Source organism: Psilocybe cubensis, chromosome 11 (genome assembly GCF_017499595.1).
Source record: "Psilocybe cubensis strain MGC-MH-2018 chromosome 11, whole genome shotgun sequence".
In the NCBI taxonomy this organism is placed as follows: Eukaryota; Fungi; Basidiomycota; class Agaricomycetes; order Agaricales; family Agrocybaceae; genus Psilocybe; species Psilocybe cubensis.
Genome location: NC_063009.1, coordinates 597285 through 622994, shown reverse-complemented (window position 1 = coordinate 622994; position 25710 = coordinate 597285). Strand labels below are relative to the sequence as shown.

The 25710-nt window shown below is 45.9% G+C and overlaps 11 protein-coding genes across 11 annotated transcripts; 5 read left to right on the top strand and 6 right to left on the bottom strand.

The window, feature by feature from the left end:
• Nucleotides 1-1235: 1235 nt before the first annotated feature.
• Nucleotides 1236-3534, top strand: JR316_0011355 (Pyranose dehydrogenase 1; the record flags this gene model as incomplete). The annotated part of the gene is made up of 10 exons (XM_047897012.1): nt 1236-1365; nt 1429-1510; nt 1566-1726; nt 1776-1882; nt 1938-2139; nt 2193-2328; nt 2382-2850; nt 2907-2985; nt 3042-3391; nt 3445-3534. 10 exons carry the CDS (start codon nt 1236-1238, stop codon nt 3532-3534), a joined length of 1806 nt encoding a protein of 601 aa, XP_047743421.1.
• A 1568-nt stretch (nt 3535-5102) lies between these two features.
• On the top strand, nt 5103-6052 carry JR316_0011354 (uncharacterized protein; the record flags this gene model as incomplete). Its single annotated transcript, XM_047897011.1, has 5 exons — nt 5103-5351; nt 5406-5528; nt 5591-5667; nt 5739-5828; nt 5887-6052. 5 exons carry the CDS (start codon nt 5103-5105, stop codon nt 6050-6052), a joined length of 705 nt encoding a protein of 234 aa, XP_047743420.1.
• Nucleotides 6053-6658: 606 nt separating this feature from the next.
• JR316_0011353 ((S)-2-haloacid dehalogenase) lies at nt 6659-7853 on the top strand (the record flags this gene model as incomplete). Its single annotated transcript, XM_047897010.1, has 7 exons — nt 6659-6773; nt 6828-6882; nt 6979-7039; nt 7097-7199; nt 7279-7373; nt 7437-7501; nt 7547-7853. The coding sequence occupies 7 exons, from the start codon at nt 6659-6661 to the stop codon at nt 7851-7853; spliced, it is 801 nt and encodes a 266-aa protein (XP_047743419.1).
• Nucleotides 7854-8756: 903 nt separating this feature from the next.
• On the top strand, nt 8757-9982 carry JR316_0011352 ((S)-2-haloacid dehalogenase; the record flags this gene model as incomplete). Its single annotated transcript, XM_047897009.1, has 7 exons — nt 8757-8871; nt 8933-8987; nt 9084-9144; nt 9209-9311; nt 9395-9489; nt 9565-9629; nt 9712-9982. The coding sequence occupies 7 exons, from the start codon at nt 8757-8759 to the stop codon at nt 9980-9982; spliced, it is 765 nt and encodes a 254-aa protein (XP_047743418.1).
• Nucleotides 9983-10046: 64 nt separating this feature from the next.
• On the bottom strand, nt 10047-11626 carry JR316_0011351 (Pyranose dehydrogenase 3; the record flags this gene model as incomplete). Its single annotated transcript, XM_047897008.1, has 5 exons — nt 10047-10438; nt 10503-10590; nt 10654-11051; nt 11112-11514; nt 11624-11626. The coding sequence occupies 5 exons, from the start codon at nt 11624-11626 to the stop codon at nt 10047-10049; spliced, it is 1284 nt and encodes a 427-aa protein (XP_047743417.1).
• Nucleotides 11627-12221: 595 nt separating this feature from the next.
• Nucleotides 12222-12989, bottom strand: JR316_0011350 (Cytochrome P450 monooxygenase 105; the record flags this gene model as incomplete). The annotated part of the gene is made up of 3 exons (XM_047897007.1): nt 12222-12309; nt 12363-12626; nt 12679-12989. The coding sequence occupies 3 exons, from the start codon at nt 12987-12989 to the stop codon at nt 12222-12224; spliced, it is 663 nt and encodes a 220-aa protein (XP_047743416.1).
• Nucleotides 12990-13418: 429 nt separating this feature from the next.
• On the bottom strand, nt 13419-13776 carry JR316_0011349 (Cytochrome P450 monooxygenase 45; the record flags this gene model as incomplete). Its single annotated transcript, XM_047897006.1, has 2 exons — nt 13419-13578; nt 13652-13776. The coding sequence occupies 2 exons, from the start codon at nt 13774-13776 to the stop codon at nt 13419-13421; spliced, it is 285 nt and encodes a 94-aa protein (XP_047743415.1).
• A 595-nt stretch (nt 13777-14371) lies between these two features.
• On the top strand, nt 14372-19576 carry JR316_0011348 (Werner syndrome ATP-dependent helicase-like protein; the record flags this gene model as incomplete). Its single annotated transcript, XM_047897005.1, has 8 exons — nt 14372-14424; nt 14484-14548; nt 14604-14890; nt 14950-16179; nt 16238-16762; nt 16821-18383; nt 18440-18883; nt 18938-19576. The coding sequence occupies 8 exons, from the start codon at nt 14372-14374 to the stop codon at nt 19574-19576; spliced, it is 4806 nt and encodes a 1601-aa protein (XP_047743414.1).
• Nucleotides 19577-19957: 381 nt separating this feature from the next.
• JR316_0011347 (uncharacterized protein) lies at nt 19958-20732 on the bottom strand (the record flags this gene model as incomplete). The annotated part of the gene is made up of 6 exons (XM_047897004.1): nt 19958-19966; nt 20033-20158; nt 20213-20265; nt 20320-20457; nt 20515-20644; nt 20709-20732. 6 exons carry the CDS (start codon nt 20730-20732, stop codon nt 19958-19960), a joined length of 480 nt encoding a protein of 159 aa, XP_047743413.1.
• Nucleotides 20733-21467: 735 nt separating this feature from the next.
• On the bottom strand, nt 21468-21743 carry JR316_0011346 (Cytochrome P450 monooxygenase COX1; the record flags this gene model as incomplete). The annotated part of the gene is made up of 1 exon (XM_047897003.1): nt 21468-21743. A coding segment is annotated over one exon (276 nt), but the record flags the coding sequence as incomplete, so codon positions are not given.
• A 2021-nt stretch (nt 21744-23764) lies between these two features.
• On the bottom strand, nt 23765-25202 carry JR316_0011345 (Alpha-ketoglutarate-dependent dioxygenase cnsM; the record flags this gene model as incomplete). The annotated part of the gene is made up of 7 exons (XM_047897002.1): nt 23765-23872; nt 23932-24300; nt 24357-24490; nt 24546-24613; nt 24665-24902; nt 24953-25022; nt 25083-25202. 7 exons carry the CDS (start codon nt 25200-25202, stop codon nt 23765-23767), a joined length of 1107 nt encoding a protein of 368 aa, XP_047743411.1.
• Between the last annotated feature and the right edge of the window lie 508 nt (nt 25203-25710).

The window sequence follows — 25710 nt, the reverse complement described above, 5'->3', positions numbered from 1 at the left end:
AACCGCAGACCTACATTGTTTATAGCAACTATCGTTATTTCTGGGTTACCCTTTAGCCTTCGGAGATATTTGTCTGATTAGGGTGTATAATCCTGGCTGAAACTTGTCCAGCGGTGACAGGTAGACTCCGAAAGATTTCACTTTCGCCGCACACATCTGCAATTGCTTTGGTTAATAAAAAGGTAAAACACCACTATCTTGTTAGATTAGTGATATGGATTTATACTCTCCGATCGCCTATACGTTTAATTTCTTAGATGTACGGAGGTATACACCTCTAGTTAACCGCCACCACCGTCCAGAGGAGATTCTCAGTTCCCTTAAGTACTACTACGAAGTTGAACCAAGTTGGCTGATAGTACTGAATGTTACCTGACTCTGACACATCCCATGAACTCGATTGTCTGAAAAGGCAAACCTCGGATAACGCATCGGATGCAAACCTTATTTATGAAGCAGTTTGGAAGATACATATTGATGGACCGTCAGCGTCACCAGTCGATCCTGACATCCCAACATTCTAATTTTAACACCTAAATGAATGTGGTCTAAATAAAACAGTCTAAAAATAGAGAATTTTCACGACAGTACATCTTCATAGAATCATACTCCCAGAACTTAGTGTACGTTAATAAGAAAAAAGGGAGATTTATTAGAAACTGAATCTTTTGTCCTATACTTTGCTCACTCCATGCGTTATTTTACTGTATATTTCTGCAGAACGCCTTTCGTTCCCAATTCTTGCCCTCAAGACTCAGGAGGATGCAACGATACGCATGTAGCTTATTAATACTCCGCCGATAGGTGATTATCAAACATCCGAACTATATACTGCTGAGCTGTGATTGTGAATTCCTTCCTTGTTAAGCCACTACAAGTTATCTTTACTTGCTCACAAACTCGACAGTCAAGCTAGCCCCGCGCTCATACATCTCTCACTATTACAAATGCCGGCTGGGCCTTCGGGTTATCTACTTACTAGCGCAGGAAGTCTACAACACAAATAATTTATGGCATCTGCCAGAGTTCAGTAGTACCATACCAACCTTTTGCTGGCGTTCATGTGCCTCTGACACCGCCATGATGTTCCATCAATGTCCCGGGTAGCCATTCAATCCTCTCTGCTACCAGGACTTATGGGCGTTTTGTGAGCCCCTTTAGTGAGATTCTTGAGTATATATAATGAGATCTCAGGTGAGCTAATATCATTCTAATTTCTTTTTGCCTACCGGGAGATGTACCGAAGAATTACTGCTATCGCCCTCGCCGTGGCTCTTTGGGCGGCGCGTGGAGGTGCTGTTGCAGTCGTTGGTAACCCTGCCGATCTACCCAAAAATGCCGCATACGACTTTATCATAGTTGGGGGTAAGTTCCAAAACTCAGCATTCACAATACATGTCACTGGACATTAATTGATGTAATACGCAGGTGGAACGGCAGGCAATGTAGTTGCCAATCGCCTGACGGAAAATCCAAGTATATCCGTATTGGTACTTGAGGCTGGAGTATCGTATGTCTGGTCACATATCTATACCGTTACAGCTCATTTAGCTTCTTCATAATAGAAATATCGGTGCTACAGACACAATTATACCTTCTTTCTGCGTCAGGGCTTCTCCCAACACTCCTTTTGACTGGAATTTTACAACTATTAATCAACCTGGACTCGGTGGACGTTCAATATCATACCCAAGAGGTCATATTCTAGGAGGGTCAAGCTCTACTAGTAAGCTTGAACAACGAAATGTCAACGTATGCATATTTAATATGTTTAGATTACATGGTATATACCAGAGGGCCCTCATCCGACTGGGATCGATATGCAACTATTTCGGGAGATCAAGGTTGGAGCTGGAACAGTATCCAACCTTACATCAAGAAGGTGGGGAACATAAAGTTACATTCCGAGAAAGCACTGGAACTGACATTGTCGATAGAACGAGGCCTGGACACCACCAGCAGATGGCCATAACACTGCTGGGCAGTTTAATCCTGTGTTCCACAGTACCACAGGAATTAACGCCGTCAGTTTGTCGGGATTCCCTCAAGGAATCGACAATCGTGTGATTCAAACCACATCTCAACTGAACGAATTTCCCTTCAATTTGGATATGAATTCTGGCAATCCGATCGGAATCGGTGAGTTGGTGAGGCATACAGTCCGAGAATTATTCTCAATGGTATTCATCCAGGCTGGCTTCAAAGCACAATTAAAGGGGGGTCGCGAAGCAGCTCCGCTACGTCATACCTAGGGCCTAGCTTCATTAAAAGACCTAATTTGCACGTTCTGATTGGCGCTCAAGTCACTCGGATCCTATCAACAGGAAAGTCTGCTGGAAAGCCACTCTTTACTACGGTCGAGTTTGCACAAAGCAGCACAGGAAAGTGGAACTAGTCCTTTACGGTTATGGTGCAACATACTTATTTTTCGGCTCTACAGGTCCTCGATTCAATCTAACTGCCAAGAAGGAAGTGATTCTGTCCGCGGGATCTGTCGGAACACCCCACATTCTTCTTCATTCGGGTATAGGCGACAAGACAGCACTACAAGCTTTGGGAATACCATCAATTGTAAATCTGCCAGACGTAGGCCAGAATCTGTCTGATCACCCCTTTTTGCCAAACGGATGGCTTGTGAACTCTACGGACACCTTTGAAACAGCTGCTCGAAATGCCACATTGTCGGCGCAAGAGCTAAATCAATGGAATGCACATCAGACTGGGCCTCTGGTAGACACTATTGTCGATCATTTAGGATGGTTCCGTCTCGCCAAGAATTCCTCCGTGCTCCAGACAGGCTCCGATCCTTCTTCAGGGCCCAACGCGCCACACTTTGAGTTCCTATTTGCTGTGAGTTTTACCTAACGCCAAAAGAGCACCTAACTTATGGTCTCTGCTGCGAACAGAATGGTCTTCCCATTCCTAACCCTCCTCCATCTGGCAATTTTCTCGCGGTAGCCACGGCTATTGTCGCGCCCGTTGCTCGTGAGTGCAGTAATATGGTCTCGGTCTACATGTGGTAGTGACACGTATTATTTCAGGTGGAAATATTACTCTAGCGACTAACAATCCTTTCGATGCCCCATTGATCAATCCCAACTTACTGGGTACTGATTTTGATCTCGCTGTCATGCGTGAAGCCGTACGCGCTGCCATCCGTTTTGTTTCTGCCCCGGCATGGAGCAATTATATCATCACACCCATCGGAGGGCTTGAAGATATCGACACAGATGATAAGCTTAATGCGTATATTCAAGCTGGGACTACTACAATTTTCCATCCCTTTGGTTCAGCGTCAATGTCCCCCAAAGGCGCATCGCATGGTGTTGTAGATCCTGACTTACTTGTCAAGGGCACTTCTGGCCTAAGAATTATTGATGCTTCGGTAGTGGTACGTCCCAGTTTAATATTAAATATACTTGCTCTTACTTGATTCATGTTTAGCCTATTGTGCCTGCTGCTCACCCCCAGTTCCATGTCTATATGTTTGGTGAACGAGGTTCAGATCTCATCAAAAGTTGCTGGAATATTTAGGCGCCCAATTTTACCGATATGACCTACCTGAAGGATAACAATTGCACGAGGACTCAATTATTTGGCATTTACGGGCAAGTATTTCTGACAAAATAACTACCTTTATTTTTATCAATTGACCTTTGTCGATCTTTAATATATATAACACCGTCATATGATTTGATCTCATGCCCTCGAACGCCTCATCGGCGCCTATTATTAGTTGCTAGCATTTTGCATTTCAAGTTACAACAAAATCATTTTATTTAATTATAGCAATGTTTAAATACAGTATCGCTCGTTCCACCTGATATCTATCACTGACTTCGCACATGTTAACCTTGACGCTTACATAGGGCCTGAAAAGCTTTTTTGCAGGCATTTCCAAAGTTTCGAGGATTTGCTCCATTTCTCGCAAATTTAGGGACTCACAGGCTAAATATTGGCTGTGAAATTTCCAATGAAGAATTTTGATGTGTAGGGAAAAAATCCGAGCCATCTAATTTTCAGTGAGCACGAGCAAAGTGCGAGGCACCTTGTCTTCGGATTGATGGTCGCTTGCCATTGGCCATCAGCAAAAATTGCAACTCCGAATCGTGCCGACAATACGATCGCTCATAGTAACGCGATGCCGCTTGTTAACTCAGATTGATGGCAATGATGGGGGTGATTGGAAGTCGGTTCGGACATTCACTCATTCTACCCATTACCTATTCATTTTCCGTCAATTTTTCTCATTTTCATGCAGAGAGTATACATTAGAATGTATGTATCAATTTTTGTGAGGAACGGAACACAGTTAGCGATCCGAATCAGTGTCCAATCCGAACAACTGATCACCCATAGTATGTTGCTGCTGGTGTTGGTAAAATCCTTCCATCAAAATTAAGCCGATTGGTGCCGGCTACAGCAACGCTAGGCCGATCGTCGCCAAGCTTTAGTGACCGTCTCTGAGGGAGGATTCCTATTGATGAGTGTATTGATTTCTTAATATGTTGGCTGTCATCTTAAGTTATTTCCCTTTTCTGAAGGCAGCCAATAGGACTGGAATACACGCGCAGGATGGTACCATAAGCAAATTGACAACATGGGCCTTCCAGTGTAATACAAGTGGTAATCATGTTATGGAGGCATAAGAAATTAAGAATACGTGGATCGACGTCGAGACTAAAATTAGACGTTCTGTCTCTGTAACATTCCTGTTCTTATCACCCTCATATCCTGGCAACTTGCTCTTGTTTTCATCATATCGAAATCTGTCTAAGAGAAACGTATGATGGGTCTCCATATATTGAAGCTTCAGGGAAAAGGACCTGCTTCATAGGCCTGCTACAGAGGCAAGTAATACTGCATTTATTATGTCATGATATCAACGGTCCTGCTTAAATAGACGAGGGTAACAATCTGGATGCAAATTATCGACTTTTCCTGTGCTCCGACATTTCACTACAGCAGTGCTGACCTCGGCTGCATACCCCAACTTACCTGTCTGAAGAGAAGGTCTGGAGTTACAATGGACCAGGTAGTAATCATTTTAACCTGTATTATACGTTCTACCAACTCACCGAGCGTCGCCGTAGTTAACCTCAATGGTTCAAACTGGACCAACCGTAAATATCTTGACTCCAAGTGATACAATCCCTAGCATAGCGGAGAACTTGAATATTTCATCATTGGCCTCGTCCCCTCTGAGTATGCCCAATTTACCGACGGCTCTTTCGATGACATCGTCTCTGGGACAGAATTTTTCCTATACTTCAAACATTAGCACCAACCTGCCGCCAGAAACGATTCAAATCACATTCACTACTTCAAATTCATTACAAAGTACCACCGAGGTATCATGTTTATGCATACGATACATTGAGTCAAATGAATAATTCCCGATCCAGTCTTCCGGACAAGCAACGCCGTCATCCAGCCATTCATCGATATCACGACCGTCTGCAGAAGTTGCGGGTTCCCTGTCGTCCAAAAGCTTTACCAAGGCATGTTTTTGTATATTGCTAGGAAACGTATGTATTATACATGCTAACAGCCAACACAAAATATCTCATAGTATGCTTCAGAGACTCAGACAACCATTTTTGAAACAATTTCTCTTATCCCTGTGTCGAGCATCGGATTGGCTTTGGCGCCCAACCACAACGCGAGGTACACGAATTTATTTATGGAGACACATCTCCTTACAGAAATTTTTATATATTGCCAACGGTTCTTAATAGGTTTAGTGGGTATCCAACCATGCCTACCCAGACATATACCACAATGAATCAGCGTAGCGCAAGTAGTCCCGAGACCACGCCTTCGACCAAGTAAGTATGCTACATCTACAGAAAAGTCTACTGTTTGAATTCCTTAATAACTACGTAGAGGCACTGTGTCCAAGAACGAACAACGATTATTCGTTGACCTTGGAATTGCAGCATCAATTTTCGCAGTCAGCATTATATTGCTGTCAATATTTCTAAGCAGGCAAAGGCACTGGCATCGTCTCAAGAGAGGTGTTATTAGTACCCGGGCTATTTCACTGTACTAAATGGTTGTTGATCTATCTTTTTATATCTATTTATACTTAAAGTCTATTATTATGGTGCTTAAATGACATTTTACCCAGAACATGTTGTGTCCTTTTGCGGTTGGTTGCTTTTGTTCATGATTAGAAATACAGGCGCAAGGAAGTAGCACACCACAGACAATTTGACAGTATACAATTACCCTCACGCGTCTGCATCACACAGTTTCCTAGAAAAGATCTTTATTTATCGTGAAGGCAAAGAAGACTCGTTCGCGTTTGCAACTCAACCCGATGAGTGGAAGGCGGCAGCGTTGCCTCGGGGACGTCAGAGGGGGAAATAAAAAAACCTGGCATGTACCTGTGAAGGCCCATCCTATTGTCCCGATAAAAGCCACCCAAATCTCACGTCTGATTTTGCCAACGCGACTCACCGGAGACATGGACGGGGATCCTGCGGCTGGGACATCGGCGCTCGTGATCTATATTATGGGCTATAAAAGACACCCCAGAAGAACCGGCGAGCGCAACCCGTCGCAGCTACTACTCATCAGTACTATACCTTTCAAAGTTCCAATTAGGTCAGCTTTAGCTTGAAGTCTCGACGGTCTACCTTCAACAAATATTGTTATGGCCCCGATCGAAGCACTGCTGTTTGATGTTTTCGGAACGGTCGTAGACTGGCGCGGCCATATCGTTGCTAAGCTGGAGGCGCAGGCCGCAAGATATGGGGAGGAGCTTGCGGGTAAGCAAACATACCTTTTCTTTGCCTTGTTTCTAGGTCTCAAAGTTTTTTTAGGCACGGATTGGGGAAAATTCACACAGGATTGGTGGAGTGCGGGTTTAAAGGAGATGTATGTCTGTCAAGGTCTGAGTGCTTCATGCACTCTACACGCCTGTTGGCTCGCACATGCGTCTTTCAGTTGTTAATGTCAAATTATTCTTTTTAGAGGACGGATTGCCACAGGCGCTTCACAGGGCCCCTTGAATTCCGATGTTCTACACAGACTAGTACGTGATCCTCCCACAACGGTTATGCAACGACGAAACCAATCACCTTTGTCAAAGGTTTTAGATGAGGTGTTAGACTCTCCTGAGTGGGCTCACGTCGGCCGGCTATGGGATGAAACGGTGCGCCAATCGATAAATTTTTCTATGCACCAACTGAACGGTAAGTAATGATATCGGTAATGTTAAACTTGTAACCTGAAAATGTCGTGTTATTATGTATTAATTGCTGGCCAATGTAGGATGGCCTGATGCCGCTGATGGTCTGCATGAGCTTAGGAAGCACACTATCGTCGCTTCTCTGTCGAACGGGAATGTTCGTATGCTCGTCGATTTGGTATGAGTCACAACATAAATATGCCAATTACCTGTAAGCTGGTATTGACCACCTCCTTTACAGTCCAAATTTGCAGGCCTACCATGGGACATGATATTTTCCACCGAGTTCTTTGATACCTTCAAACCGTGCGTATCCTGGTCCTTGTCCCCTAAACTTTTGCTCACTTCCAGATCCAACCATACCTTGCTCGTGATTCATCCCTCTAGGAACCCGAAAGCTTATCTCGACGCCGCACGCCACCTCTCGCTCGATCCGGAGTGTTGCGCGCTCGTCTCAGCGCACATCCAGGACGTGCGCGGTGCGGCTAATGTCGGTATGCGCACAGTGTACGTCCGCCGGCCGGGCGAGGACATCGATGAGAGCACGGGGCAGCATGTGGAGGTCCAGAGCAAGGAGAATGGCGGTGATGTGGACTACATGGTAGGGTCATTTTTGGAGCTAGTGGATGTTGTTAAGCGTGTTAACGCTGCTGAGTGAGGGTATTGAAGCTTGTAAGAGGTGGTAGTGGTGGGGGCCGATTTGTGTGTACGTGATAAAGAATTATTATCCCTTCTTCCCAGATTATAAGAAACTCTATAGCATTTTTAATTCAAAATAGTGTGAGTGAACTCTGTTTTCTCAGAACTCTTCATTCATTGCACAAAGTCACTCAAAGCCTAGCCTGCGGCATGCTACGTCGTGAAGTTCAATTGAAATACAAATTGATCGCCGAATGTATTGCGATTCATCGGGCGTTTATTGACCGAGATATTCCAAGTTCCAGTCGACGTTCACCTTTACGTTCACATATGCTCCACGCAACATACACTAACTGCACCTACTGTGCCCTATACCTCCTTTTCTACCGATTCTCGCCTGCAACCGGAACATAAAGTGCAAACTCACCCGACGGGCCCTTAGCTCCAATTCTGCAGAACTCGGCTTTGAAGTTGAACGTCTCCTAGGCATTTTCGCACAGACAAGTTAGAAGGCTCCATATCACTTGTCGCATCATCATCAATTTACCCTGGGCGCTTGTTTGTCCTGCTGTTCTTTCTAGGCATCCACACATACAACTGATCTCGACGAGTCTACTGTATGATTTCTTAGCGCCAAATGGTCGTGCGAACAGACCTGAACTGCTTGACCTATACCTGTGAAGGACCCATCCGATTCGCTCCGATAGCAACCACCTAAGTGACTAATCTGCCACTGACAATGCGACTTGCGCGGGGGCACGCGTAGCGACATTGGTACTCGTGATCTATACCATGGACTATAAAAGACACCCCCCCAGACGAAAAGGAAGGAGCATTGCACTATCGTTGATCAGCGCTATACCTTTCGAGTCCTAAGCGAGTCGAAATTGAGCTTGAGCCCTAATATTCACCGTTAACTACTATGGCCCCAATCGAAGCACTGCTGTTTGATGTCTTCGGGACGGTTGTCGACTGGCGCGGACATGTTGTTGCTACATTGCAAGCCCTGGGTGCGCGATATGGTGCGGAGCTTGAGGGTAAATCCAGGACGCTCTCATTACGCATTCATTCTAGTTCTCAAAAAAAAATTTATATCAGGAACAGACTGGGGAAAATTCGCCCAAGATTGGTGGAGTGAGTGCTTAAAGGAGATGTACGTCTTTCAAGGTCCGGGTGCTTAATGCACTCTACACGCCTTTGGCTTTCCTATTCATCTTCCCAGTCGTTAAATCCAACTTACCCTTTCTAGAGGACGAATTGCTACAGGCACCTCGCAGGGTTCATTGAATTCTGATATCCTACACAAACAAGTACGTGGACGTGGATCTTACGCCTGCAACCGCCGCATATATGACGCTAACTACTTGGATAAAGATTTTAGACGAGCAGCTGAACAAGCCGGAATGGGCCCACGTCGGCCGGTTGTGGGATGAAACTGCGCGCCAGTCAATCAACTTCTCTTTGCATCGTCTCAGCGGTAAGCGATGTCGTTCTATGGTGGAATGTACTTGACCTCCGGGCAGACAATGGCATATTGTGTATGATTTCTGGGTTAATCAGGATGGCCTGACACAGTTGATGGTCTACACGAGCTTAGGAAGCACACCATCACTGCTGCACTATCGAATGGGAATGTCCGTCTGCTCGTCGACATGGTACTTATGTATTTCCGGCTTTACAATCATTAACCTTTTGCAAGTTGAATAATTGATTGCCCTTGCCCTTTGCAGGCCAAATTCGCAGGTCTGCCGTGGGACATGATATTCTCCACCGAGTTCTTCGACACCTTCAAACCGTGCGTACTTCTTGCTCACACATCAGTACACCCTTCAACTCCAGATATTAAAACATACTCTGCCCTTAATCTATATCACCAGAAATCCCAAAGCTTACATCGACGCAGCGCGTCACCTCTCCCTGCCCCCTGAGCACTGTGCGCTCGTTGCAGCACACATCTACGATCTGCGCGCAGCGGCCAAAGTCGGCATGCGCTCAGTGTACATCCGTCGGCCGGGCGAGGACATCGATCCGAGCACTGGTGAGTATGTAGATGTCAAGACCAAGGAAAATGGAGGGGACGTGGATTACGTGGTAGGAACGTTTTTGGAGCTGGCGGATGTTGTTAAGCGGGTTAATGCTGGGAAGTGAGGGGCAGTGAGGGGATCAAATATTGAAGCTTAGAAGAGGTGGTAATATTTGTTACTTTGAACAATCATCGTTTCCACTTGAATTCTTCCAGATTATGAACTTCATTACACTCATTGCGCCTTCTCGTAACGGCATGCGCACAGTGTACCAGCAAGTCGGGGCCAACAACGCCGGAGGGGTCATCGACCATCGACATGGACGCAGTGCCGACGAGGTTCATGTCAGATATTGTGAGAGTGCGAACGTAGGCGTCGATCGACGCGTCGTCCGTGGCATTTTGGAATGCAGCGCCGAAGCGCCCGGCGATCCAGTCGCTCCATGCAGGCGCCGCTGTAAAGCGCAATACGGCTTTGACGGACTCTCGCATTGCTATAATGTCAAACACCTCAGTGAGGTATCTGGGGTCGATGATCGGCGGGGCCAATGGATCTTCACTGGCAAGTTTAACGGTCCCAGCTATGAAAAGGCGACATGCCAATAATTAAAAACTATGGTTCACAGGAATCAGAGTGATACTCACTGGACTCTGGGCTAGTTAGCATAGTTCCAACCGTAAAATAGCTGCCTTCGTCTGGTCTAAAGGGCCCAGGCTTTTCGAAAAAAAGATTCTGTGGGTTGATGCGTGTTAGTGCCACTTGAGCATCAAAAAATACTATATACCGTCAACGCACAGCAAAAATCATCTCGTAGTGGGGCGAGTTGGGACCCGGTGCAGGGTCTTCTTCCCCTGGGTCCAACATAATCCAGGAAAAGCCAAAGTGGTTTACAATATTATTGATAAAAAGGCCAGTTCTATTAGCGATCCAGAGATTAACTTGATCTTCTATCTGGGCCTGGTTTCGCAATAAATCGTCAAATGTCTGGTTGGCCACTGCATCTTGGACAACGAAGATGTTGGGAAGGAGTGTGTGGTCATAAAGGTTGCTCCCCACTGCTGGATTGTTGATTAAAACGGTTATGTTCAGTTTTCGCAAGTCAACTGCATTTCCGATTCCAGAGAGCTGGAGGATCTGCGGCGTGTTGATAGCCCCTGCGGAAAGAATGACTTCTCGAGTCGCAGTCACTGTCACTAAACACCTGTATTAGCATGCCCCATCCTTACGTTGGAATACGGGTTATCATGCCTCACATGTCAAAGTCCCATGGGCGTACTGTACGCTCCGAAACGACTTGAGCCCATTTGCGGTCGTTCCAGTCTGAACGAGCTTCAAAACGGTCGCCGAAGTTAGAATGACGAAGTTCTGCCTCGCGGCCGCAGCGAGGTAGTATCCGGTGTAGGCGCTGCTGCGCGTCCCCTCCCTGGAGCTGTTCTGGACATAGCCCACACCGAGCACAATTTGGTCCCCGCCCACCGTGTCGTTGTTGTACTGGAACTCCGAAGACGGCTGGTTGAGCGTAGCCAGGACGCGAGCGTCGATGGGGAAGCTCAGTTCCGGGAGACTTGCCTGAACGTTTCCACCAAATCCATGAAGAGCAGGGATGTACTCGCCAGTGATGCTATGGCCATCAAGCGGCTGGACAATTTTTTCATACTGATAGTATTCAGCATCGAAGATTTAAAACTTGAAAGCGTTCACCGGCTTTTTGTTGGCGAGTGGGTATATGTGACGGTTCGGTCACCGTTCAACGTTCACGACTAACCATGGCCGGCCTGGGTTAGGGTCCCAGAGTGACGGGTGGTCAGGAAGTAACATGGCATAGGTTAATGGGACAGATTAGTCCAACGGTTGCGCGTGGTGCAATTCCCGCGTGTTCCATTTTACCCGTGATGTTACAAGCGTTTATGAGATCATAAAAGGGCTGGTAAGCTTTGAAAAGTTCAAACGTTTTTATATATCTACAAGCATACTAAGTTCGCGACAGAGTACAAGCATTGCAAAAGACTCCTTGTCAGGTATGTGTTTTCGTCCTGCACGCTGAACAATAATTCAACTGGTTTTCTTTTGAAGCTCGGGGTGTTGTTGTATGTGTTTTCGTCCTGCACGCTGAACAATAATTCAACTGGTTTTCTTTTGAAGCTCGGGGTGTTGTTTCTATTGTCAAGTAGACTCCATTACGGGTGTCTATATGGCTATGGCATGGCCGATGTATCACCAACTGTATGTATGTATCTTAATTGTTGTTCAGAAGAGTATTCTTTCCCAAACTCGTGGTGTACGCCCTATTTGCCTGAATACTTCTACCTTTTATATTACCTCGTAAATCTATCTCAAGCCAGCCTATCATGGCCACCGCTGCCTTACTCAACATCCGAAGGGACATTTTCTAACAAAGAAATGGCATCCGGAGAGCGCGCCTTTAGCCTCATAGGAAATGGCTCCAGGAAACTATCAACCCATATCAGGAGAAGTTACAAATCTAATGCAAGAAAGCAACATACGTAATTGTCCCCGGGGTGTACGCAAACTTGGGCAACACTTCCTTCCCATGTTCATCGAGTCCAGGCAGAATATGGCAGGTCGCGAGAGTAGTTGCAATAATTGCAAAGAGTGTGCCTTCCGCAAAATGCATTCCTGGACAAACTCGTCTGCCGAATCCAAAGACGAGGTCTGTCGCCTTCTTCATCTCTGATTCGCTACCATTGAATCTCTCGGGTTTGAACTCCATCGGGTCTGGATAGACTTCTGGGTCGTGCAACATGTGCCTTTGGCATCGAGTGTCAATGAGTGACTACGTTGGACCAAGTTTGTACACACCAAACGTTGGGCAAGATAAAGGCGCCCTTGGGTATATGATATCCTTCATAAACATCATCTTCACTAACTGCATGGGGTATTCCTGGAGGGTGGACTTTGTCAGCGTTAGCAAAAACGGCACAGGTGATAAACTGACCTAGAGGTATAGAAGGACCCATACGAAACACCTCCGCCATTATGCTCCTGATATACGGCAATCGTGGCCTATCTGATATGGTGGGTAATCTATCCTTTCCGACAACACTATCAAGTTCTGCCTGCGCCTTTGCTTGGATTTGGGGGTTCAGAATCATAGCAGCCCAGAACGTCATAACCGAGGATACATTCTGTCAAACACAATCCTCATATGTCGCAACTTAGCAAGAAGAAGGCGAAGGCCTACTGTATCAAGACCTCCTCCCATGACACTTGACGCAGCCCAACCAAGTTTCAACTCGTCATCCTCCGTGATATTTTCCCCTGCTTCCTGGATAAATGTACCACAAAGATTTGGCATTAACGTCTTTCCTGTTTTCTGCTCCTCGTTTTAGCATTGTAACAAGTCGTCACTACCAGCTTTCGTCAGGACCATACCAAGTTGTTTTTACACCACTCGTAATTGTTCCATGTTGCTGACCACATCACTTTATGCATTTCTTCAGCAGTCTTCAGAAAACCCGCTCCCGGCATCCATCGAGGTATGTGCTTCACTGCAGATTCCATTGTTAAATTCCGCTCCCTCTGTCCACCTTGTGGAATGATCACGACGTACAAGCAGGCACGAAATCGACCAAGAAATTTCCGGGCTGCGTTGCTTTCCCAAAATTCGCCATCGCCAACAGCGGTGTTGTCAAAAATGGGTCGTCGGCAGACTCAACGTAATACCCGTACGTCACTCTGAGGATGATGATTCCTATTCGCCTAGTGGTTTCAAAACATCAGACAAAATATCGACAATAATCCAAATTAAATAAAGGAAAGGGTGTGTACGCACAGATTGACCTCAGATATGAACTTGCTGGGGTCTTTGATCAAGTTTCGCACTAGCCTCGCCGATTCTTTGTCCTGCAGGCTGAAATAACGGGGGACCATGCTCTGCGAAAAATCATTAGCGACCATACGGCGCTGTTTTCTCCAATTCTCGCCATATGGCTGGAGAACAAATGTTTCGTCGTAGTGAACTCTGAAGGCATGCCAATAGTCACTTTCATCATATTCATTAGGATGGTAATGGGGGGATAGGCTTACAGATCTCCCGCAAATGTCTTGAAGAAACGATGTTGTTGAGTTTAAGCAATACGAGCAATTGGGAAGAAAGTTGAGAAACTCACAAAGTGGGGTCGATCGGAGTAAATAGACGAGCGCTTATCAAGCAGGTCTTTGGCCACCTTTGTGGAATTGATGATGATCAATGACTGCCCGAAAACGTCGACGTGAATGATATTGCCTGAATTTCACTCAATGATGGGCTCGCTATCCATGCCTGTGGCTGATGCTGGATACTGATGCTGAGAATATTATGTAATTATTCACATGACTGGGAAATATCTCATCCCGTCTCATTCACGTCGCGTCTGCGTCTACTCGAGTCGCGCGGCCGTCTCAGCACTCCTCTGTACCTTGCTTGCGCCGTATTCTTACCGCTGTTTACCTTTTGCTGTCCCTCATCTCCCCTCACGTACTGTGAATTATCATGGATTGGCATCCAACAACAATGGATTTGGAATCTTCGTATCCACAGCAATCAACGAGACTAGGCGGCCCATTGTGAGCCACAAATTGCATCACTCACATTGTACAAAGTATGCTGACTTGAGGTCTCTTAGATTGTCGCATGTCTCCGAACGTACATTTGACGTTCCCATGCCCAGTCAACCGAGGGAAAAAGAAGGTATGTGTAACCCTTGTTGATGTTGAAGTCTCGGCGGCTTATTTTGGTTGTTTAGTTCATACGTTATTCAATGTAACGACACCTGCGCATTTCCACGAGTCCGGATCAGCTACCCCATATCCCGTGGACTTGATTTCACGTCCTCGAAAGCGTGGGCGACCGCTGGGAAGCAAGAGTAAATCCAGAGCAGTGGGAGAAGACACAGATTCTTCTGCTCATCGCCGCCCCGTAGGCAGGCCGAAAGGTTCTGGCACAAAAGCACAACAAACACCTGTTGTAAAGAAAGCTGTTGGGCGGCCACGGAAAAGTAAGCCTCAGATTTCAATAGAATTCGGCCGTGTGGTGAGTCTTATTAATTTTATCTACTTGTTTACAACTAACATGGTTTACCATTGTCATAGACCATTCCAGGCACTTTTCAGCCTTCACGCCCGCCATCGGGACTTCCTTTTCCTCTTCATCGAGGAAATTCAATGCCAAATTTGTCCGGTGGATCACCTCTCGTATCGGTGGACCCATCAACTCGCCAAACACTCCCCAACCCTCTTTTCGCTCAAAATCCTGTGCTACCAAATGTCTCCGAACCCACATCGTTGTCAACAATTGAAATTATTCCGGATGAAGATCCCCAGAGACCGGTTGAACTAGCCGATGAAGACCAGGACGAAGATGAAGAAACTGGAATGTCGGGCGAGGGAATTGGTGTAGATGTTGGGTTTGAGGAGAATCAGGATGAAAAGGGTGATGAGCTGGATCCAGTTGATGAGAATGTTGAGGACAGTGAGTACCAAGAAAATACAGGTAGGCGCATCCGTCATGCGCGTCCTGTTTGGCTTCTCGAGGCTTTCGAAGCCAAAGTTTTGGAATCTGCGCCCGAAAAACGAGACAAGCATGGCCTTCCCCCCTTGTATTCCAAAAACTGTTCATTTTGGTTTCCTAGACCAGCAATATATTTCATTCTTCAACGCAACAAACCGTCTCCCCATGAGCTGTGGGATATCCGCTTTTATTTGTGGGACCCTCAAGCATTATTCAAACGCATTCCCTGTCCAATTTGCAAGTCAACACTACAACGTCACGCAAATATATCATATCCTCGCCGATGCATTGATATTGATTCCGAATTCTATCTTATTGGATATCGCTATCGTTGCAGTGTCTGCACTCATCCAAAGTCTGGAAAGCACACTGTGACCTTTAATAGCTGGGATAGCCGCATTCTCTCGGCACTTCCACAAGATTTGGCTGCTGAATTCCCCGCCATTCTTAGTCATCGTAGTGCGATATCCAAACGGCTTTTTCAGTATGTAAGGTCGTCGTTCCAGAACGGTTTGGGTGCAAAGCAAATATCGGACACAATTCGAGTGCATCATTTGCTGAAGTATGATGAGCTTCATCTTCAGTATTTGAACCAATTAGCTGGCCGTAAACTGGACAAATGGCGGGAAGAAAAGTATATGTCATTTCCACGTTTTGATGATATCAGTCCTCATGGCAGGCATGGATTTACACCAAGCGCACAATGGATCCGGAACATGTACGACCGATTCATTATGGAGCATATCCATGATTTCAACCAGCATATGTCTATGCTTAGTGCAGAAATTTGTGCACTCGATCATAGCCACAAGGTGGTAGTTGTCTATTATCACTACTATAACTCTTTACTAACTTTATTTTTGTAATCAGATCACAAAGCATATTGCCAAGGTCAATGGCGAAGAAATATTTACGGGATTGCTTACGGTCACCAATGAAAGGGGCGAGATCCGGTCATGTAGCCTTGTTGCAACAAAGTCACATTCTCAATACCAGCTCGCACTCAAGCAAATGCTTCACTCACTCAAGATGTATGGTCATTCCGAACCCAAGCTTGCATTTACAGATAACGTTGCCAGTGACAAGGCATTCCTTGAAGATGCCTGGCCGTCTCTTCGAGAGTCTGTGGTACCAGTTGAAAAGTATCCAGATCTTGAACCACTTGCCGTACCGACACCGCCTATTGCTATTTTTGTAAAAAGCACAGCGTCTGCCATAGACGCTGCCATGGCCTCTATTCTTGATGATCTTGATCCAAGTCATCCTGACAAAAAAATCGTGATAGGGTTTGATTCCGAGTGGAATGTTGAAGTATCATCTAATGGCCATATTCTGCATCGAGGACAAACAGCTATTATTCAAATAGCATATAAATCATCCATATACATTCTTCAGGTAATGTATAAGCTACTTAAACCAATGATTAAATGTAAACTAATAAAATTCTGATTAGATTGGTGATATGTTAGCAGGCGGTACACTTCCAAGTCAGCTTAGGATTTTATTGGAAAATCCAAATATTGTGAAAGCTGGACGGCTTGTTGAAGCCGATTTAAAGCATCTTCAAACTGCTTCCCAGTCACCCAAACCTTTTGTTGGCGCTCTTGACCTTGCCAAATATGCAAAAGACAAAATGGTAATATCTTCCGCACGATGCAGTTTGGCTGATCTATGTGCATTGGTTTTGGGAAAACGATTAAACAAAAACGTTCCCGAGCGCATTAGCAGTGCTTGGGAAAATGAAATCCTTACTCGCGATCAACTCGCCTATGCAGCCTGTGATGCATATGCTTGTATATGCATTTACAACAAACTTTCGACTCTTGAAACACCGCAAGTTCTTCCTTCTCAATTTAATGCAGGCATTCCTGTTCTCTTATTCAACACCGACAAGGCATCTGTGATTGCTCGAGGAAAAATTTCATCCCACAAAGATGATAGGCAACTCGATGGCATCAATATTACTACTACAAGAACTGCTGTCGACATTGAAGAAGTATTTGTCCCTGGTGCACTAATCAGCAGTCATCGGAACTGTTCACTTGCATCATTTGGGACACCACCATTTACTCTTGTCTGTTTACGAAGTCATTTAAAGACCTTTTCGCCAACATTTTGGACACATCATTCAAGTCAGTCGGACTCGTCTTCTAGAGCTCAAACAAGCCCTATGTCTCTAGATCAGTCATCCAATCAGGATCTATTGACTGCCAGCTTGGCAGAGTTGGATGATAACGACCTCTCACTTGATGCAACTTTTGATGATGATTCAATTCCTTCAATCGGAAATCTTGTTGTTGAAAATCATCGGCCTACTAGTGCACCTCCTATAACCACAGACCATCCTCGCAATATTGACCCAGAAAGTGCATCGTTAGGCCAACAAGTACTGGACCAGTATCCAAATACCTGGGACAGTACAATTCGGAGCCGGGTCCTCAAAGACGTTTTCCATGTTTTCAACATGTTTCATATCTCCTCAACACATGGTTTACGTGCAGAGTTTGCCCGACAGCTTCGGGATGCAATATTTATTCCTGACGGTGAAGACCGTGCCAAAATTAGTGCATGGGGCGCAATGCAAACACCACCATTGACTTTTGAGCAAATCCAAAAGCTTCGTCCACGCTGGTTATGGAAACGATGTAAACGAATCATTCCACCAGCTGACATACTGCATGGATTGCTAAAGAAGGTTTTTGAAACTTTTGGCCCCCTCAAAGATGCTACAACAGGTGCTCCTTTGTTTAACTTTAATGATTGGAAGACCTCGGGCCATATTCTTGATTTGACACGACGCGGTTTTATATCTGATCCACCCGGAATTCCTCTCTATGCGGCAATAGGGATTGATAGTGCAGCACCAAGTCTCACTATCTATCGATGTTTTCGTGGAACAAACATGACAGAGGGTGGAGTACATACTCATCTTAGATCACATCTTCCATCGTCGGGTGCATCAGTGCAACATGTTTACTCATGCCTTGCTGATTTCACTCTGCACCACAACCTTGTGGTAAGAAAGACCATATCTACTGTTACTTACTCTATCATATTAAACTGTTTTGTTAGGTTGGAACATTCAATAGCACTGGACAAAAGTATCGCAGCCATTTCTCAATCTGGTTAACCAACAGCATTCAGGAGCGATTGTCATTTCTTCACGATGTTCTAATAAATCCCGTGGAAATTACTGGATGGGTTAACGGAAACCTATACATTCCTACCACCGAAACGTTAGGCATTCTTCCGATTCCAACCAGCATTCGCATTGCAACTGGGATGTCTGAATTTATTCCTAGCATTGACAAAAAGCAACGTCATGCTTTTCTAGCTCAAATGCAACACACACGAAAGCCCATTCTTCCGATTCATAACGACATTGAAAAGCAGCTTTTCCGAGATCTTATGCAAGCCAATCCCGACTACAACTCTCTGACATCCGGCCCAATCTGGAAAAAGGCCGTGAAGGTCTGGAATCACTACGCTGATATCAATTCAGAGATATCATACAAGGTAAGCACAAAATAGCTTAAACATGACTAGTATCCTAATATTCATTTACTGCAGTTAATTGAACAATTAAAATCGTACTATGCACATTGGAAAACAAACCTCAATGTTAAAGAGTCTCTTTTTACAACATATGACATTCGGAAACCATTGGCAGCAATCCTTAGCAACCCATCTCGCTCAGTAACGGCACCCCGTGTACCAGAGAAAACTCTGAAACCACTGAGTGTCGATGACGGACTTCTTCCAACGTCCGTTTCTGTTGGAACCTTTAATACAAATCGTTCAGAGGTGCATGGTAACAACAAAGACACACCTGTACACGATGACCAACAGACACCGTTGCAAAGTGCAAATTCCGACCTTTTGCTGCCCCACTCAACAACTCGAAAAACCTTTACTACCGCGACAAATCTTGCAGTACACAATCGTGTAAATCGCGAAGCACTGTCTGAGAAACGTGTGCGTGAACAGATTCAACGATCGCACGCTTTAGATAAGGGAAAACGGCCTCGTACCTGTGCAAAATGCGGCTCCACACAATGTTCGGGTCGCCAACGGGTCAAGCATTGCCACAACCGTTGTCGTGATTGTGGAAATGTCAAATGCAAAGGTCGGTACACCAAGCGACCTGACAAGCCTTGTTATGTGGGATGGGTAGATGTTCCCGAGGAGCGATGGCCTAAACTGACCTAAATGCTCATGACATCTGGATTTCATTCATGTAATAGTAGAAACCATTGAAATTAGTACTACAACTTGCTATAAAATTAATAAATCACTTACTGTACTCCTTATTATTTGTCCGTAATCTAGAACAAGTTTCAGAAACCCTCAAACATTACCAGAGTTGATCCTCTAGCTACCGCGTCTTCGATCATCCTTCCCTTTTCGCCCAATTAGCACCCTCAACCCCTCACCTGCACAGCAGGCTATGTGTCCCTCATGAACACCACAAACATCAATCTGCCCATCCCAAGGAGCGCGTTTTACGCATCAGCATGCCCAAGTGTCCAGAATCACTTTTCGTGTGAGACGGCACTTACCACACCGGCCGTCAACGTGAGAATGATGCGGTCAGTGGGTCTGGATGCGAGGGTCCGTGTTTTTCTTGGTGAGCATTCTTCAAATGTGGTCAACACCATCACTAACCTTGACGCGCATCGTTTTCAAGGGACACACCATGCGAAAGTGCAGGAATGCTTTGTTCAAGGATGTGACTTCATGGGTGTTAATTTCGTGGCGGACACAATTGGATGTGCAGGGATGGATAGAAGACTTGGACGCATCAACACAGCGTGCCAGTAAAAAGACTTCGATGGGGTCACTAACCTTGAGAAGAAATCGTGGTGTTTTTGAATCGGGAAGCGCAGCGACGAGTTCATCTGCGAGACGAGCACGTCACTACGTGGAACACACGTACATGTGCAGAGACGTACGAGTTGGGTATGGTGAGATAGAGGCTGTCAACGACCCTAACCTTGACAACAGCCCCACACGCGGATCTGCGGGAAGGGATAGAGGACGCGTTGTCGCAGCGTGTTCAGGCTCATCGTGCCTAGCTGGCCATGAACGAGCTGGTTATGTTGGTGAGTATGGCACTAAAATTTAAAGAGGTTGTCGGGGTCACTCACCTTGAGAAGAAATCTCACCGGCATGGCGTTTTCGTAGCGGGAAGCACAGCGACGATGTTTTGTAAGATGAGCACGGCCAGTTTGGGAGGCGGGGTGTAGAGAGGCATTGAAACGTGTTCGATACGACTTGCTGGGTGTGTATGAGTGTGGTATGGTGAGTACAGCATCATATGGAGGCTGTCAGTGACACTAACCTTGCCAAGAACCCTCAACATCATCCGAGCACATCGTTTTCGAGGCACGAAGCGCGGTGGATAGCCTTGACGAGGACGGGAATGGGTGGTGAACGCGTCGGCAAAGCACGTTCAAGTCGTCAAGAGCCCCAACGTGACGCGAGCGCGTCGTCTTCGAAGTGGGAAGCGCGGTGTTTAGTTTTGACGAGCCTGGGAATGGATGGGGGACGCGGCTGATGAGCATGGGGATGGTGGATGCGTCGGCAACGCGTATTCAATTCGATTTTCTGGGTGTTGTTGCTGGTGTGGGTTGGGGAATCACGGCGGGAACGGCGGGTGGGCGTTGTTGGTGCCCTGCTGTGAATTGTTGCAGTTTCCAGCTAAGTCCTTTGCCTTGGCGTCGGAGATGTGCGCACCTTCATCTAACCGTTGCACAGTGCTATCTATGCGAGGTCAAATCGTAAGCGAGCATCAGATTCCATGAAATGTATTCGGGGCTCTTACCATGTTTGATTTATTTTTCGTGTATTTTTGTTCATCTAAGCGAGAATCAAGAGTTTAGCCGAGTTGAACCAAGCCGGCTAATCGTGAAGCAATGCGAACCACTGATATGTTAGATACTAACAGTGTAGTAACGATGTTAGTAGTATGAAATGAAGGGTGAATTCGTTCCCTCCCTTCCCTCCTTCTCTTTCCTTTTTTGTATTTTCTTTTTTTATTTTCTTTTTTAATTTTTAACCCACAAGCACCAGTATCGGGCCCAATGATGAACACGCTCTTTTACGCTTCAATGCTCAACCACGTACCGTATCGCTTCCCCCATTCTCCAAATACGAGCCAAGGATCTTTGTCTGGCATTTGGTGTGCATTGCCTATCACTGGGAGACGCCGCGGGCCTGGAGGATGTCGCGAGTCCCGCTTTTGTGATCCAGCAAGATAATACACAGCGAGCGCTCCTAACGAAGCAGACGCGATGAAGGTGGGGGAAGTCAGAATATCCATTGCCATGAGGGGCGCAACCCAACTACTGCAAAGCAGCCTAGATAATTCCTGGTGCTACATGTACGAACTACGGCGTTTTTGCCGGCGCGAGCCCCAAAGATTTGATAATTAACATTGATGCATGATGGATGGTACTTACATACTTACTCTCTTCCGCAGGACCCTCGGCATTTAGCCCAAAGGACGTTCCCAAAAAAAGTCGATTTCTGGGATTTTTGTCCGACCCGATTTTCAGCGATTTTGAAAATTTTTGTCCGGATATAGAACGACCTATCAATTTTTTCGGAAGTTTGTCCGGAAATTGGGAACGACCCTCCAGAGGCCCAATTCGTGTCCGGACAGGCACAAAATTCAATTTTTTCGCTGCTGCGCCCGCGCAGCAGCAATTAGGATACTTCTGAACCATTTTGTGGATGCCTGTAATCGAAAAAAAGCTGATGGTAGGAATACATAACTACAATTGAATGTGTGATGCAGAAAATCTATGTAATAATATCTAAATTTCGCTTTGCAAACATTTTCATCGCCTTTTTTATGCTTCCTACTCCGGCAAACAGTGTTCTGTAAAGGGAAATATCTTGTGCATGGACCTCAAAACCTGTTGGAGTGACAAGCAAGGGTTTATGATGGAGGAGAGTGAGTAACTTGCACTAGGTTGCGGAGAAATGTAATGTTGGGTATAGGCCGTGTACGAAGGCAGATAGGGTTTGTGGTTGGTGCGTCTCTGCTGAACCATGCCGCTGTCTTGACTGAAATGATTTCCACAGATATTTCTGGCAGTTGAGTAGTAATGAATTGAGACACTGATTGGATGGGGGAATATCTTCTTGAAAGGGCGATGGAACCGTCAACAGTGCCTTTTTTGCATCTTCAATAAATGCTGGAGCTGGAGAAGGATATTTTTTGCCTTGCAAAATCCAGTCTGAGTCGACAAAAGGGCGATTGTCGTTGAGGTCAATTATATTGTTAGCCATGGAAAACAATGCAAGGAAAGAGGCTGAAAGAGGTAGCTAGGTCGACAGAGGTAGCTAGGTGATCGAAAGTAGCCAAATTCATAATTTGTAAAATCTCATTACATTTTGTTGTTATTCTTACGGTTATACCAATTTTCTTGAACTATGGGTTTACTAAGGGCAAAATACTAAAAAGGCGATATCGAGATTAGAAACAACAACGTAGTATCACATTACAAAGGGCGGGGAGCGACTACACGCTTAGCCTCTATACTAACCGATGACTTATATTTTGAGGGTCGTTGATCATGATATATGTCCGGTTTTTGGATCGACCTCGGTGGTCCTGCAACTTTTCTGTCCGGAATTCTGGAACGACATTTTGCTCAAAATCAGTCATTTTTGTCCGGTTTTGGAACGTCCTAAGGGGTCGATTTTCAAAATTTTTGTCCGTCCGACGGAACGTCCTTTGGGCTAAATGCCGAGGGTCCTTCTTCCGCCCGCGAAGGTATTTAGGGCTTAAGGGACTTCATTTCCACTGTCAGAACGAAGACAGGGGCAAATCCTGTGATTGCCGTGAGTTGTTGTTGTTGTTGTTCAATTGATGATTGATTATGACATCCTATTGACCGATGAATCTCCTTTTCAACTCCTTTTGACCTTCAACTTCAATGGTCAACGTTCGACATTCACTGTTCTCCACGCAAACCCCACATATCATACGCCAATCACAGTTGCTGCGCCTATGACATGGTAATTGCTTATCTATACCTCTTTTTTTGCCGATTCTCGCCTCAGTCTTTAACCGGGACGCAAAGCAGACACTCGCGACGCGTAAGCGCCAGAACACAGCTCGAGCGTCTAACGCATTTCGCTTACAAGGCTTTCTATCATCTATCCCATCATTGCATCAAGATGTCCCGTGGGCACCTGCTCATCCTGTCCTCTCTGGCCCACAACAACAAACCTTTTCATCACTTCCTCGAAATGAAATGCGGAATACATGGAGTTGAATTAAAGACAAAAATATACATGGTATGAGTACAATTGCGTATTTGTAAAAGATTTCAGTGCGGCTCATCCATATCAAACATATCAGCAGGGGTTCTGAGCCACCAGAATTTAGAATTTCTCTGAGGGTACCTCGGCCTGGGGCGTGAGGCGGACGGCGTGCCTGCGGAAGGTAGAGCTGAAGTCAGGGGTCGCAGAGTGTGCCGTCACTCGGTTATCCTACAGGGGGTGTATATCAGTCAGAAAGTAAGTTCACAATCATACAGCAAATAACGTACCCAGACAACTACAGTTCCAGGCTCGTACCGTGCCCTGATCTGGAAGTCGGCACCCTTTGAAATATGGTCGAAGAGGAACTTGAGGAGATACTCGGACTCCTCAGCGCGGTAGCCAACGATGTGACGAGTGAATCCCTGATTGACGTAAAGAGCCTTCTCTCCAGTTACCGGGTGGACGCGGACGAGAGGGTGCTCAGTCTCAACGGGCTCGCGGCGGACAGGGCCGTTGCGCTTCCTGGAGAAGTCGGCCTGGTAGACGGCGGAGTGGACGGCCTTGAGACCTTCGAGGCGTTTCTGGAATTCAGGGGAAAGGCGGTTGTATGCCTCAACTTGGGACAGGAAGAGGGTGTCTCCTCCTCCGACTTCGGGCTGGTGACGCATTGATTAAATGCCATGCATTTTAAAGTTCCTGGAATAGTACTCACTTGGTCGAGGATGAAGAAGAAGGTGGTGCCAGGAGGTTGACGCTCGTACGAGACGTCGGAGTGCCATGAAGTATGGTTGATGCGGTTGCCTCCAGTATATTCTTGGAATCGGTTGTGCTTAGCATCACGATAAACTGCAGGACAGAATATATGAGCATTAAATAAATGAGACTTTGATTCTGTACTGACCGACGTGGAACTCTGGGAAACCCTTCACGTTTCCAGAGGTCGGGTGAACGTGGATGGGGCCGAAGTGCCTTAACCATTTAATCAGTTCCCCCCTTCAAAAAAATTGTCAAAAAGCCTACTTGGCTATTTCGATCTGGCGCTCGGGGCCCAAATCCTTGAAATCCTGATCACGGAAAATGACGACCTTTCTCTCCGCGACCAACAATGCCAATTCGTCCAATCCCTCCTTTCCAAGAGACGAGAGCTGGATTCCCTTCACCTCGGTACCGAGATAGGGGCTGATGTGAGTAGTCTCGACGTTAGGTGTAAGAAGATGGGGCTTCTTGGGGTCAGCGCGCGATCCAGGGTCGACGTGGTCTACAAATTCTGAATAAATAAAAGAGTGTGACGATAGCGAAGTTGCATACCAAAGAGTTCCAGAGGAGGGAACTTCTCGTTGACGTCAAAGTAAGGGAGGTAGGCTGGATAGGAGGGAGTCTGCGAATAGGAGGTAAACTAAACCTGCTGATCATAGACGGTAGAAAAACTAAAATGTACCTTGCTAGTGTCATATTCAATCTCCCCGGTTTTCTCGGCTGCTTGAGTCTTCAAGTTTTCCTTCGCGACTTGGATTGGGTCGGAGACGACGGATTCAATTTGCGCAACGGAGGGTGCCATTTCAAGAGGTGTGCTGTTGAGTCGAGTAGATCAAGGAAGATAGATGTTGTGTATACTCTTCCATCCCAATACCGCCAAAGTATTTATACACAGTCTTGCAGTATGCGGTAATTACGGTACCAGCGCAATATCGAAGCAATATCGCCATCCGACCGCGCAATACAGAACATTTACACAGATGGCTAGACATCCGTGTCCACAAGCACGCCTTATCTAAAGGAAAGAGGAAACCCGAGCGTCAGATGACAACAAAAGTGACCTAATGTGAGATACTGTTCGAATTACAGAGAGCATTAGCTGAATTGCCTACCAGGTTAGATATCCAATATGGCGCGCTTTAAGCTGCCGATGGCGCAACCACCTCAAAGCTATAGAGGGTTTTCACGGTTAGACTTCCGGATTGCTCTTGTGTAGCAATTTTGGGAGCAGATGCGGTGTTTCCTTGCTGTTGTTATCAGAAGCCGACAATTGGATGTCGTAGTTGAAATGGCGGGACTCTAGCATTGTG